Source organism: Acinonyx jubatus, chromosome A1 (genome assembly GCF_027475565.1).
Source record: "Acinonyx jubatus isolate Ajub_Pintada_27869175 chromosome A1, VMU_Ajub_asm_v1.0, whole genome shotgun sequence".
NCBI lineage: Eukaryota > Metazoa > Chordata > Mammalia > Carnivora > Felidae > Acinonyx > Acinonyx jubatus.
Window position 1 is genome coordinate 151,232,607 of NC_069380.1, and position 16,105 is coordinate 151,248,711.

Below are 16,105 nucleotides of genomic sequence, written 5' to 3' on the forward strand. Positions count from 1 at the left end.
TTCAGCTCAGGTCATGATCTCACAGTTCGGTTCATGAGTTCAAGCCCTGCATTGGGCTCTGTGTTGACAGCTCCGATCCGGGACCCTGCTTCAGATTCTGTGTCTTTCTGTCTCTCTCTCTTTCTCTCTCTCTCTGCCCCATTCTGTCTCTATCTCTCTCAAAAATAAACATTTTTAAATATTTAAAAAGAAAGAAAATTATCTCTTGACAGAATGTAGCCTGTAGTACAGGTACTTTGGTATTACAATAGCTACACTTAATGAACACAGCTATAAATGTATAAACTTGTCAGATCAGGTTGTACACCTGAATCTAATGTAACATTATGTCAACTATATTCAAATAAATAAATGCAATATAAAACTCTATGTATTTGCCATTTTTAGAATGACTGTTCATCGTCTCAGTTTGAGCAACACATTAACTTATTTTCCCTTTGAGTCATTGAATCCTAGATTCTGATAAGAACAGTTTGTTTTCTTAATATCCTTGATCACTTTTAGCATGGTTTCAAAATACAGGTATTTGTTTCTTACAGATTGTGTTCCTGGCTTCTGCATATGCAAGTCCCCAACTCACAGATGAGAGCTGTTCGGCCATGGCTGCTGTCACACATTACCTGTATCTTTGCCAGTTCAGCTGGATGCTCATTCAGGTTGGTACCTCATTTCCTCCTCCCACCCCCTTCAGCGTTGCAGTGAATCTGCATGGAATGTTCTTCCTATCTGCTATTGTTTATACTGAAGTGGAAGTAATTCCATATATCTATCACTGCATTCCTAGGAGATCATTGGAAAGAAAACCTTGTAAGCTGTACAACATCAGAAAGTTTAGCGAATTGGGGAAATGGGAAGAAACATAGTAGGGGTAGAAATAAGGAAGTGGTAGGAGATGAGGCTCGTGATGTGGACCCTGGAAAGCACAGTAGGAAATGTGAACTTTTTTCTAGGGGAGGTCATAGAATGAAACAAGTGACGTGACAACGTTTGTATTTTAGGAAGATTTTCCTGTTTGTAGTGAATTGGTGACAGAAGGGTTGACATGGGAGCTAATTAAGTTTACATTAGCTGCATCCAGGTAAGAGAACGTGGCAGTGTGAACCTGAGAGTAGCAGAAGAAGCTTTTGAGATTTCTTTCTTTCTTTTTTTTTTAAAACTATAATAATAGAATGTATAGATGGTTAAGAAGAATGCAGAAGGTGGAACCAAGGATGATTCCCAAGTTTCTGCATGAGTAGATGGGTGGATGGGGGTGCCTTGAACTGAAATAATGACCACTGGAAACTACAGGAAGGATGATGACACTTTTAGGACATGCTGAGTGTGAAGTTTCTCCAGTGTAAGACCTCCAGTGGGGACTTTGGGAGAAGTGGGATACACAGTACTAAATCTCAGAACAGAGGCCCATGCTATATACATACTTAAGAAAATTGTTGACTTACAGTTGGAAAATGAGTGCATTGCTTTGGAAGAGATCGCTTTGGGAGAAAGTACAGAGTAAGACCTGAACAGTCCTAGTATACACCGGAGGAACTAGTAAACGTTGCAGAGAGACGTGAACTCTTCCTTTTCTGCCTAAAATCCCAAGTTCTCTTCATTGTCCTATGCAGATTTGCTTGATAAAGAGACAAATATGAAAGCTGGATCCACTTAAGTAGTGTTAATGTCATTAAATGGCTCAACTAAATGAAATGTTGCCTTTGATAATGCTTTGATATTGTTAAATCTTTCATACGATACAAAGTTTTGTTTGTTTTTGAGTATGCATGTGAACTATTTCATGCAAACAGATGCATTCAGTGCTTGCATATTCTTTTTTCTTGTTGAATAAAAGGATGTGGGGTTTTCACTACACAGCAATAATGAAAGAATATGAGAGTACCATACAAACTCATGGAAGGGATATTTTGCAAGGTATGATATTATAATTGTTGGGAGAACTGAACTGAATTATTTAGTTAATAGAACTAATTGCAGTAATTAAAGCCCTGAATCTGGGTTTGAATTCTGATTTTGCCACTATCTTTGTAACTTTAATCAAGTTTTTGGCCTTTTCCAAGTTTTGTTTCTAAATCTGCATACGAGGATAATTCCTTCTTCATAGAATTATTATTTCATAGGTCTTTAAGCAGCTCTAATTATGAAAAGCTTCTGGTGTTCTCAAACCCCTCCCCCATAATTAAAAAGTAAAGCTAAATCTTGGGGCACCTGGGTGGCTCATTCGGTTGAGCACCCAACTTTGGCTCAGGTCATGATCTCACGGTTTGTAAGTTTGAGCCCCACATTGGGCTCACTGCTGTCAGTGTTGTCACTGTGGAGCCCATTTCGGATCCTCTGTCCCTCCCTCTCTCTTCCCCTCCCCAGCTCATGCTTTCAATGTCAAAAATAAATAAACATTAAAATAAAAAATGTGAAATATAAAAAAAGTTAAGCTAAATCTAAACCATATAACATAAAACTTAATATTTGTGATATTAAAGTATTTACTAGATTCTCTGCAAAATTATTTTAGGAGTTTAAGCTGAACTTTTTATGTGTACCATGTATATATTGTTATTTATCTGCTTGGACTGAGGTCCTCAGTGTTGTGTGGAATGTCTTTGTCCAAGCCCCTGCCCTACTCAGTTTTTGATGAATGAGTCAGATAAAGACCCAGGAAACTGTCCTATCAGGTATGCAGATGATACAGAGTTGAGAAAACAGCTAAAACAGAAAGCTGCCTGGATTAGCGATGCAGGTAGAATCAACATAGAGAAACTGCTGTGAAAGATTGAAAACTGAACATAATCTGATGGGGTTAAGATAAACCACCTGAAATATTAATTTAACACAGACTTAGGTGCAATCAAATGTGTGACCAGATTGCTTAAAACAGCAACTACAAAAGCAACACAGACCTAGGTTACATTAATAACAGCATAGAGGTAGGTGAGGGAATCATGGTTACATTGTAATCTACAAATGTTCAAGAAACCTTGGGACCCTGTAACCACTTTCATGAATCCTGTTTCACCAGGAATATTAACTAGCCAATGAGAAGTTGGAAACAGTCTTGTAAGAAACTTTGAGGCAGCTGGAGATAACTAACTTGGAAAGAATTTAGAGTGATGTGATGGCTGTCCACAAATACTGGAAGTGCTACTACAGGAAATAAAGACTGGTCTGTAGCTCTAGTTGGAAGAATGGCACAAATGGGTCAAAAATTAGAGAAGCAAGTTTCGATTCACTTTAAGGTCTTTGATAGCCAATAAAACTGTCAAAATTGAAGAGGCTGTTTCTATAAACAGAAAGTACCAGTCAGTGAAATATATTCAAACAGGGATAAATGAACAACTTTCAAACATGTTTTCCTGCCTTGGGGCAGTGTTAGATGGGATCACATATAAGATTTCACCCAACTCAATAGAGACTGATGTATTCTCTATCTCTTTTTCCAGTCTTAAGTAAATAAGATTGTGGCTGATGGACATTTAGTAAGGTAATTAGATATCTGTATGGCTATTGGTTAGGAAAAGTATTGAAAGTACCAGTGAAGTTTAATGTATTTCAGATGGCACACCACACATTTTTCATGGTTTGTGGTGCAACCACAAGGGGAAAATTCAATAATTTCTCATTCTAGGTAGGTTACTTCTAATGAGTTACTTTGTGGGAAGAGGTTGTCACTTTACCAACATGTGTTTTCCTATTTGTAAACTACTGCCTGCTAAAACCTTATTTTTAAAATAGAATCCATTTAAAAAAATTTTTTTTAACATTTATACATTTTTGAGAGACAGAGCATGAGTGGGGAAGGGACAGAGAGAGAGAGGGGGAGACACAGAATCTGAAGCAGGCTTCAGGCTCCAAGCTGTCAGCACAGAGCCCAGCGTGGAATTCAAACTCATGGACTGTGAGATCATGACCTGAGTTGAAGTCAGATGTCTAACCTACTGAGCCACGCAGGCGCCCCAAAACTAGAATCCATTTTTAAAACATTGTGTAAAAGATTAGATTGCTGTTAATCCAATCCTAATAGTCAATTAGGGTTTAGAAATGTTTAGAATATTAGTAATTCTACTTCTTATTTTTAACAGAATAGGACAGAATTTGACTTATGTATGTGTGTGCATAGCTTATGACAAAAAGTTAACCATTAACTTTTTTTTTGAATGTTTTATTTATTCTTGAGAGAGAGAGAGAGAGAAAGACAGCGACTAGCAGGGGAGGGGCAGAGTGAGAGAGGGACACAGAATCTGAAGCAGGCTCCAGGCTCTGAGCTGTCAGCCCAGAGCCCAACGTGGGGCTCAAACTCACAAACCGTGAGATCATGACCTGAACCGAAGTTGGACGCTTTACTGACTGAGTCACCCAGGCGCCCCTAACCATTAACTTTTAATCATTGGACTTAGCATGTCAGAATTACTGTTCATTTTGACCTGCCTCATATCTTCAGTGTTAGAAAAAATGCATTTAAATAACTTTATCTTGAACTTTTATATGATATACTTTTAGTACATTATAGTAAAACTGGGTTATATTTTAGAGTAGTTAATGAAAGATTTTATCAGTAAACAAGTTACATAACTTTTCTGAGCCTAGATTTTCTTATCTGAATAATCAGATTCGTGATAACAGGACCTGTCTTTGAGGATTGTGGAAAGATAAAATGAATTCATACGTGAAAAGAACTTGGAATTGTGCCTGGCACCGACTGCTCCATACATATTTACCCAATATTATTGGCTAAGCAAATATGTATGGCTAATATTCCATGGATTTTGAAACACGTTACAAACTATGTTTTTCCAGTACAATTTCCACTTTTTTATTCCCAAGAGAGAATTTGCTTGAGAATAGTAGGGAGAGACTCCGAGTGAGGCAGACAGCAACTAGCTGTGAAGCTTCAGCAAGCTAGATAAATAACTTCTAACCTCTTGTACTGATGTACTCACATGGCTCATCACAGCATCTGTAACTGGTGACCTTCACTCTGTTTCTTTAGGCTTCCCCCTTTCTGGACAGGGAAGTTGTATCACTAATGATTGGAATAGGGTAGCAAACTATTTCCCTTATTTTTTTTCAAGCAAACAACTCACAAATTCCCTTTTAGGCCATGGAACCTGAATTATCCTTGTTCATCATGAAAAAACCATGAAACTACTGAAATAATCTTCCACTTCCTTAAAACAGCCTATCATGTCTACTTTCAGAAAAACGAACAGTGAGAATTTAAGCTCTTGTACGATTTTACTGTCTTTTCCTAGTTTCTATTGTTCTATTTTCATTTCCTTTTTCTGTTTTGATTTGCTTTCATTTTAGAAATAGCATATACTTGTGGTATAAAACATAGTCAAACACTGAAGAGAAAAATAAAATGAAAAGTACATCTGTTTCTCCCTATTTCACACACTTTCCACCCTCTGCTTTACCCTCAACCCTACTCCCAAATGTAAACACTGTTAGTGGTTTCCTGTGTATCTTTCCAGAAGTATTCCACAAATATACAAACATTTATAAATATATAAAAAAGCACATATGTGTATATTCTTGTGTGCGTGTGTGTTTATTTACTTATATATAGTGCATATAAATTTATTTATACATACATTTGCCAAATACAGTTATACTTTTTTTCCTATTTTATAATAAGGTTATTCCATAGTTTATTTTTCTGGTCTCTTATTAATGAAATACTAGTTAATTTCAGTTAATTTTCTAGTATAAACTATGTTTCCTTGAACATCCTTGCATTCTGAATATTTATTTACTTTTGGAATATTCTTAGAATAAATTCCTAGAACTTATGCCTTTACTATTAACATTTACATGAAATGTACTGTGAGATGAACTGCCAGACCATGAGTTAATCCATGAAGAAAATAAATCACAAGTAACTTATTCGAGATGTTAGTATATAATATGGGTAAATAGAAACTTACTTTTTCTGTATATTCATTTGGCCCACTTTTATGATCATTTCCTGTCACCAAAATCATATAGCAGTCTACTTCAGATATGAACAATATCCAAACCTTCGATTACCCTTACAATTTGTTGATTTCATGCTTAGGGAAATAGTATAATGTTTTATTTTAAAACTAAAGCTTACTTGAAGAAAAATTTTTTTGTTAAATTTTTCATGTTTTTTATTTATTTTTTGAGAAAGTGTGAGCTGGGGAGAGGCAGAGAAGGAGGGGGACAGAGGATCCGAAGCGGGCTCCATGCTGGCAGGCTGACAGCTGCAAGCCCGATGCAGGGCTTGAACTCAGGAACTGCGAGATCACGACCTGAGCCAAAGGCAGATGCTTAACTGACTGAGCCACCCAGGCACCCCAAAGAACATATTTTTTAATTGCAGGATAAAGTTAGAAATCATTCAGCAATTGTAACTTGTGCCTTAATTTCTGTGTAAAATCAGGCTATGAAGAAGCAAATATACATATTACTTATTCCTTGGCAGAAAGGCTATTTAGTGCCAGGGCATAGCAACAAGAAGGAAAATGCTACAACTACAATCATCATTGATTTAATTTGGGAGGACATCAAAGCTATTAAGGACAACGGACTGGTAATTATAAAGATAAAAATGACATACCCAGGAAATACTGAATTCTCCAGTCCTCAAAAAGCCTTGCAATTTATTTCATGCATAATTGTTAAGAAAGAGGGAGGCTAACTTTAGCAAGGACATGTGGTAACATTTCTTAGACTCTTCTCTGAAATGAACGACTAAGAACATATGATAATGACACAATTAATAGCATCCATGATCTCTGAGTAAACTTGATACTATAAATCAGTCTAAGGTTTCTGGTGACAGAGTTAATAACCAAATATTAAATGACAGGCGAGATACCAGTCTTATCCCACATAGCATAAAAATATATGGGGCTCGGGAAACCTACTTTTAATTGTAAAAAAATAAAAAGAATTTCACCTTTATGTTTTACAAATGTACTAATATCCGATATATTAATATATGTTATATGAGTAAACTAATGAATTTGTGTTTATGGAGCATATAAAAGCATAATTATGGCCTATGATAATTAATAAGGTAAGTCTTCATTTTTCCTATGTGGATATTGGAATATAGTAGTAGTCACTGAAAATGTTACTATAAAAATGAAGAGATATGTCTGTATAAGAATATAAGTAACTCTACTTACAGACACACGATTTTTTAGTTTATTCCTATCTATATTTGACCTAGATTATATCTGGCTATTTTGGTTGGTTTGCATTTTAATCAGAATCGATTTAAATTCTGGGGCGCTTGGGTGGCTCAGTCAGTTAAGCATCTGACTTCAGCTCAGGTCATGATCTCACAGCTTATGAGTTCATGCCCCACATCAGGCTCTGTGCTGACAGCTCAGAGCCTGGAGCCTGCCTGGAGGCTCAGAGCCTCAGAGCCTGGAGCCTGGAGCCCCTCTCTCTCTGCCCCTCCCCCACTCACACTCCGTGTCTCTCTCTGTTTCTCAAAATAAATAAACATTTAAAAATTAAAAAAAAAAAGAATTTAAATTCTAACAACTTCAGTTACTTCTTCCATCCTCAGCTTCCTCCTGTGTGTTAAAAAGAAAGAAAGAAAGAAAGAAAGAAAGAAAAGAAAGAAAGAAAGAAAGAAAGAAAGAAAGAAAGAAGAAAAGAAAATGGGAAAAAGGAAAAAAAAGAAAAAAACTATAATAAAAGTTAGGAAAACTATTGTTTTGATTAAATGAGATATAGTGAAAAGTGGCGTCTACGTTTATTACTCAATTAGTAAATATTGGTTCCATTCTTCCTCATAAATTATTGCATTTAACGTTTTAAAGTTTGCACCAGTTAACTTTGATCCTCGTCACTAGGAGTTCAAGCAAATCAATTAAAATTTTTGAGCCTCCCAACAATCTTTTCTGGCAAGATAGTATAACTGAGTAAACTCAGTAACTAAACCAAATTATAAAATTGTTAAATTCAACAAAACTTATTAACTCAAATTGTATAGATCTTCATTTGTTTGGTATTTCTCAGCAAATACTATATGCAAAGCATTTTACTAGATACTCTGAGGTATACAAAAATTAATTTCCCACATGTCACAGTCATGTTTGAACAATTTATCTTCTGATAAACCTTTGTAAATTGTCTTTTAGTGTTAGCAAAAAAATGGAGAGGAAAAGAGAAAGGGTAATTTCCATACTTTTACAAGAAAAATGCATCTCCACAGGCATAGGAAGTGTTTGGGGGAAATGAGAGGGGGAAAAAAGCTCTCGTGTGAAAAATATTGTCAATATTTTTGTGAGTCTCTATGGAAATAAATCTTAATCAGTCTTCAGAGGAACCTTGGACTTGTTTTCTAATCCCAGCTCTATAATTAACCAAAATATGAAAAAGCTGTACTTTTCTCTCATTGCCCTTGCTTCCTCATCTCTAATAAGAGGGTATGTGTGGTAAGATGATCTGTAAACTTGGTATTAACTTCTAAAATTCACAGTCTGAGCATCCATACCATTAGTGTTTTTATTTAAGAAATTGTAATTTCTACAATGATTCAATCATAAAGTATGAGTAAGGAAATTGTTAGTAGCATAGTTTAACTTGTCCCTTTACCAGAGGAGGAAACTGAAACCCAGAGGAACCAAATAATGTTGGCCAAAAACATACAGCTTATCCATGCACAACCACGTCAGAATCCAAATCAAGTCACTAAATCAACGTGTCTTTTCAAAAAATTTTTAAACTCATTATTTATATTATTATTTACCTGAAACTTTATTTTTTTTTTAATGTTTACTTATTTTTGAGAGACAGAGAGAGAAAGAGCATGAGCAAGGGAGGGGCAGAGAGAGAGGGAGACACAGAATCCAAAGCAGGCTGCAGGCTCTAAGCCGTCCGCACAGAGCCCAACATGGGCCTTGAACTCACAGACCGTGAGATCATGACCTGAGCCAAAGTCAGATAGTTAACTGACTGAGCCACCCCGGTGCCTTCGGAAGGTGGTAAATGTAGCAGTGTTTAGAGGTGATGTTAAAAATGTGACTGGTGGGGCGCCTGGGTAGCTGAGTCGGTTGAGCGTCTGACTTCAGCTCAGGTCATGATCTCGCAGTTCATGGGTTTGAGCCCTGTATCAGGCTTTGTGCTGACAGCTCAGAGCCTGGAGCCTGCTTTGGATTCTGTGTCTCCTCTCTCTGTTCCTCCCCTGCTCATGTTCTGTCTCTCTCTCTCAAAGATAAATTAAGATTTAAAAAAAAATTTTTTTAATGTGACTGTGGTAACATCACTGATTTTTGGACACTGCAAAACATTTTATTCAGTTGTCCCTTTCGAAGTGTCTGTTGGGTTCCTAAAGCTGAAAATAATTTTGAATCATTTGGGGCTTGCCTTCAGCCTACATTACATTAATACTAGGAATCTGTGAGCTGTGTGTTATGAAGTATAGTCAAGTTAGATTAATACAGTTGGCTAAATTGGGGGATAGTAACATTTTAGCTAAAAAATAGCATGACTACGTAGTGGTGATGTCTTGAGATGGCCCATAAGATGGTTCTAACAAAAATTTTAAAGCTTAGAGATAGAAACGTAAATAGAGACCTAACTATTGAAATTTTCAGTTCACAGTGTTTGGCAGGAAAAAAGTGACATATGGACAGTGAACAGTAAGCCATGCTCAGTCCACCTGAAGCATGTTTGGGTGAGAGTGACACCCTTTAACTTGCATTGAGTTCTCAAAATTTCGTTAGTTCCAGTTTTGGGTCATCACACAGACACCAAGGCACACAGACTGCATATGCTGTGAATCTGTCAACATGAAATTATCATACAGACATGATGGTCTTTAAACCCTCTTACCTCAGATTACAAGAGAGGAACCGTGATTATAAGGAAAAGAACGTAGTCACTGCTCCACTGTCTTCTCTGTTTAGAGAATGGTGGTAACTGGTGATTTTAATCCCACTGCGTTTGAATAGCATTATATATCTCACTCATTTTCCTTTTTTCTTTTAACAACAAACTAAATTGAGCTCATTTGAGCAAACATTTAAATCATAAAAGGAATAATAAGCATGTAGGATAACTTACTGGACCCAAGAACTGTAAGAATTGTCTCCTCTGAAAACACACTTTCTCTCTTCCCTGGGCTGTTGCCTGTTCCTACCGCTAAAGTTCCTATGTCCTCTTTTTTCAGCTGACCAGCTGAATTTCAAGAAATTCAGTGATTCATAATTGACCCAGCTTGGGTCAAACTTCTGTCCCAGATCAAATTAGCTATGAATGGAAGAACAGGGTCATGAATCCACTCTGCATATTTGGGAGTGGGATCAGTAGTGGAAAGATAGGGTTCTGAGAAGAACTCATGACCCAGTCGTATCTCAAAAGGTACCTACCATACTATATTAAAATATCTTAAAATTCAAGTAAAACTTGAAGTTAGCTCACCAACACAGATTTTATCTTTGAGCCATATGGTATTTCTAAGATAATTAAACATCATTTCATTACATTGTATCTCAATTCTGTAGCAAAAAGAAGAAACAAAACAAAACTTACAGTGGGAAATCCTGTCCTTAAAGTACATGTCAGTGGTTGGATTCTTTTGGGAGGGAAAAGGATTTTTTTTTTTAAGTCAACAAAGGTTGTGACTATAGGAGTTGTGTTGTTTGTTCATCAGCACTGTGCCTTGAGCTTTTTGGAGCAGAAGCCATGCATGTCCAAATCCAGCCAACAGTTACACTTGTGTCAGTCTTATCTGAGCCTCTGGTAAAGGTCAGACAGTTGCCAAAAGACTGGGCGATTCTAACTGATAGAACTAATGTCCATCTTTATAAAAGCAGACATTTCTGAAATATCCCAATCTCTATCATGATGAACCAACTTAGAAGTCATTTAACCCATTCTTTTCTGATTCTTCCACCAACTATCCCACTGAGTTACCATCTTATATGGATACACACAAACGTCTATTTAAAGTAAATAATTAATACTTTTATTTGGGAAATGGGCTAATTATCCTTCTTTTGCCTGAATTTTTATTCTGTAACAGGCTGTTTGATCACCTCAGCGTCAGACAGTTGATGCGGTCCCACTTACTTGGGTGCGCATCCCAGTCCTAATTATGGAAAGAAGGGAGAAAACCCTGTTGGACCCAATGATTTGAAAAAGAAGTTAGAACAAATTTACATAAGGAACAACTCAAAACATGCTTCATAATTACAGGCATACGCACATATACATAAAGATATGGAGTGCTGACAGGAAATAAAATTCAGAGACAAAAATCTCCAAGTAACCAAACATTTTTATTTTTTCCTGGCCTAGGCCGTTCAGTACTAATCCCTCAAGGCTGATTGGGTCCAGATAGAACCTTACTTGGAAGACTCTGTAAGCAGCACCTAAAAGCCTTCCCATGAACATTAGACGTGCTTATTTATCCCATAGAAAGAGTTTCCATTGTATCACAGCTTACTTTTGGTCTTAAACGGTTTATCTTTTGTCTTTCACACTGTCTGACATCCTAAAAGGAGATTTAAGGGAGGTGGTAACATTTTCTAATGGTGACAATGTGCTCAGCACTTTATGCATAATATCATATATATATGTGTACATATATATATGTACATATATATGTGTGTGTAGGTGTATATATGTATTTATGCTCACACATTTTCCACCAGATGAAACTGAGAAGGAGGATTTGTTTAGTAAAGAAGTATCATTGCATGAGAAATGACATTCAGTGTTGTTGCTCTGCTAAATGTAATTAAACATAAGTACTCTAATGGAAAGAGAACACTAGAAGGCAGAATATATAAGCTCCAAATTTGGCTTAGGCGTGGGAGCTAAAGCGTGGGATTTGGGGCCAATAAGAACATTTTGTTTTCCTATTGTGTTTATCTGATGCTCCCCCTCATCTTCCTGATTCTCTATATGCTTATCTTTTATATTTTTATCTAAATAAGAAATAATGGATATAAAATATGATCTAAATATAAAACAAATATTTTCATTAATATTTCTTTGCCACTTGTTTGGAAACTAACATACAAGAAAGCAAATACCTCCCCTATCTCTTTCACTGCTATATCCCCTGTGCCTGGACTGGTCCCTGGAATTCAGTGAGCATTCAGTAAATATTTGTCAGGTAAATGAATGAAAAAGAGTATAAACTGAGAAAGAAAAACAGCTACAAAAACTACCCCATCATAATACTTTTTTCTCTGTGGAGTCATTTTCTGTTTACTCATCTGTATCCCGTACTGGGAACTGACATGGGGCTATCTTCACAATTATGTACACATTCCTAGAAAAGTGTCTAGCCCTGTCATAAAGGCCATAATAAAAATCGTCCAATAGTCTAGAACAGTGGGCTATTTGCTTCATTATCATCATGAAGTTGTTCACAGGAGAAGTAGGTTTGAATATCAATGTATGTTTCTTCAAAGACACATTCACAGAACAATCATAGATGATTGTGACAATAAATCAAAGCAAACTAAGAAAAATAAAAGGTATAATAAATATTTTTCACTATTTCAAGATTTGGGAGGTATCCTGAATTTCTGTGAACTAACTAAAAAAAATCAAATAAAAAATAATTATAAAGTAATGGTAGCCCTTTGTTGGTCAGTAGTAAGTTTGTGTCCTGTGCCATTAGACCAGAACCTGTTCATTTTATGTTCTGTTTCCTTCTTTAGTCTGTGAATTTCTGGTACGTACTGGTGATGAATGATGAACACTCAGAGAGGCGATATCTACTATTTTTCCTTCTGAGTTGGGGACTTCCAGCTTTTGTGGTGATTCTCCTCATAGTTATTTTGAGAGGAATCTATCATCAGAGCATGCCACAGATCTATGGACTCATCCATGGTGACCTGTAAGTACATCCAAGCACAACTCAGCCTTTTTAGCCTTTTGTACCCAGACAGCTTTAGTAGTAGATGGTGAAACAGTTGACAAGGTGGTATGACTAAAGGAGGAATACCAGGAAGACCTTGCATTCCTCCCAGATTGCCTGCATCTCTGCTTCCTCTAATTATCCCTTTAAGTAAGAAACTATTACCTTTCCAGTTCCCTTGATAGATGCACTTTTCTCAGGTGAGTTGATGTATTAGATGGTTCACAGTAATTTGTACTTTAGCATAATTTAGTTTATTAGATTGAGACAAAAATACCTAGTGAAATCAGGGAACTATGAAAATTTTGATAAAGAATAGAATCAATGAAAAATATGGAGTATGGCATATTATCTAAGGACTCTGATATTTATTTGGGGGTGCGGGGATTGGAGAAAATGATAGTTACTGACATCCATAACATCCTTAAATACCAAAAGACTGTATCAGAGTGAATGGAAAATGTCTGCAAAAGTACACAGGAAAGAGACAGGGTCAACTACAACCTTCTTGTATATTCTTACTAAAGTACACTAATAGTCTTAAAATGTAACAAATTTGTATATACACACATATATACATGCCTTAATCCTGAATCTGGTATCTTATGGCTTTGAGGACCACCCAGCTCTTTTTATTGACTCCACACGCAGGGGAAAAAAAATTAGGGGTACCTGGGTGGCTCAGTCAGTTAAGCATCCGACTTGATCTTGGCTTGGATCATGATCTCGTGGTTCTGGAGTTCAAGCCTCACCTCAGGATCTGCACTGATAGAGTGGAGCCTGCTTGAGATTCTGGCTCTCCCTCTCTCTGCCCCTTCCCCACTTGCACGCTCCTTTGCTCTCTCAAAGTAAATAAATAAACTTAAAAAACCTTTATAATATTAAAGTTTAATCAGCTCCCTTGGTGTAATGAGGATTAGAGGGGAAAAGTAACATTTCTAAATAGAGAATAGCTTATTCACAATCTTATGAAGATAGTATTACCTAATTATCTCACAGGTTATTATTATTATTATTATTATTATTACTAGTTAATCGATGTGAATAATCTTTAAATGTAAAAGTAGTATATAAGCAGAAGTCATTTCAGTACCATTATTGCCCCTGATCAGTTATAATTATCTATTAATAATTAATAAATACTTATTATTGAGGTATGCAAATATATTTCACAAATGGGCAGTCACACACACACATATCCCCCGCTACATTCAACCAAGGAAACTAGCTATGTGATACGCACACACCCACTGAGATGCCATATATAGTCATTTTTTATTAAGATTCAGTAAGATTCCCTCATACTGTTTACCTTATAGCATTATAACGTATTTGTGCATATAAAATTCTAAAAGCCTAATCTTCTAGAAGGGAATTATGGTGTCTTTTCAAAATTGTGTTGTGACATTTTGTTACCCCTGACATTAATTTAAATCTTGGGCAGCCAGGATTAGTGTCAGAAAGTTCGGCATCATTCTTTGTCTAATACAAAGCAACCATGAGATAAGTCCTGGCTGCCAGCTGCCCATCCCTTTCATGAGCTTCCTGGCAACACAGGACTTCCTTGGCAGCAGTTTTAGCATTAACACATGTCCCCATCCAGCCTTGGTAAATGGAACCTGATAAAAGTGATATTAATTAGAAGGAACTCTCTTGGTGCTTCCAAAGGGATTTTTAAAGAGAGAAATAGGGGCATCTGGGTGGCTCAGTTGGTTAAGCATCCAGCTTCTGCTCAGGGCACGAGCTCACCCATGACTCAGGTCATGGCTCGTGGTTCACGATTTTGAGCCCTACATCGGGCTCTGTGCTGGCAGCTCAGAACCTGGAGCATTGCTTCAGATTCTATGTCTCCCTCTCTCTCTCAAAAATAAATCCCCTCCCCTGCTCATGCTCTATCTCTCTCTCTCTCTCAAAAATAAATAAAACATTAAAAAAAAATTTTTAAGACAGAAATAAACTATTGTACAAGAATGTCCAAGTCAACTGAATGTTAAAATATTTGCTTTCTGAGGCTTTTGCAAAAAGTTTTTTATTATTGGCTCAATTATAAGTAAAATGCAAAATACATTAACCTCTACCTGGTTTTCATATGTTAGGGATTATTAGACCAAAGTGACTAACTTTTGTCACTCATAGGTTACATTGATCCTCCATTCCCTTAGAATTCCTAAATCATCCCTATGTAAATTTGTTATAGTTTATTTTTACTTCTGTATTTTCATTATCACTTTAATTTCAGTATAAGGATACAAATTATGATATGATTTATGTAAAATATTTTGTACTTACAACATCATGTAAAAACTTTTATCTAGCGGTAATGATAGGATTTGTGGTTATGGGAAATAGCTGCTCATCTATCATGTAGTGGTTACTTCACAGTAACAAAAAACGTCTTTCTATGAAGAATTTTCTCTAATGCATCCATATATCCAGTTATTATTTTTAAATGTTTTTCTCAAACTTTGGAACCTAGATTATGATAATTTTATAAAAACAGGTGAGAAGCGATCTATCTCTTTTCTCCTATTAGCTGGAAAGGTTTTCAAGTTCGGTGTTATTTCTTCTTTGTTTTTGTGGGGTTTTTTGTGTTTTTTTAAAGTAAGCTCTGTGCCCAACACAGGGCTAGAACTCATGACCCCCGAGATTAAGAGTTGCTTGCCCTACTGACTGAGCCAGCCAGCACACCCTTCTTCCTTAGTATTTTAGAAGACTTTACACATGAAACTAGCTAGGCTGTTTTTGTTTTTTGTTTTTTTGTTTTTGTTTGGTTTTTTTTTTGGGGGGGGTGCAAGTGAGCAAGGAGCAGAGAGAGAGAGAGAGAGAGAGAAAAGCAGAGCTGACCAAAGCAGGGCACGAGCTCACCCAATACAGGGCTTGAGCTCACATGATATGGGACTCTAACTCTCAAACATGAGATCATGACCTGAGTCAAAGTCAGATGCTTAACCGACTGAGCCACCCAGGTACCTTACAGGAACACTTTTAGCTACAGGTTTATTTTCTTTAAACTATATGGAACTATTCATATTTTTTGTATCTAGTTCTTCCTGTATCATTTTGGTAAATCTTTTTTCTATGAATGTTTTCATTTCACATCGGTATTATAATTTTTTAATGTTTATAAGATCTACAGTAATGAAACTTTTTTCATTCTTGTTATTGATAATTTGTGTCTTTTCTTACTTTTTTTCCCCTCTCTTGATCAGTCTTGCTGAGGGTGTATTAATATTATTTTTCTTTCCCCAA

The 16,105-nt window shown here is 36.3% G+C and overlaps 1 protein-coding gene across 4 annotated transcripts in view; it reads left to right on the top strand.

Moving 5' to 3' along the window:
- ADGRV1 (adhesion G protein-coupled receptor V1) overlaps nucleotides 1-16,105 on the top strand; it is a 556,802-nt gene that overhangs the window by 352,874 nt on the left and 187,823 nt on the right. For all 4 annotated transcript variants that reach the window (XM_053224888.1, XM_053224896.1, XM_053224893.1 and 1 more), the window contains 2 exons: nucleotides 540-656; nucleotides 12,657-12,835. In XM_053224888.1, the coding sequence (XP_053080863.1) occupies nucleotides 540-656; nucleotides 12,657-12,835 (296 nt within the window). The remainder of the gene's footprint in view (nucleotides 1-539; nucleotides 657-12,656; nucleotides 12,836-16,105) is intronic.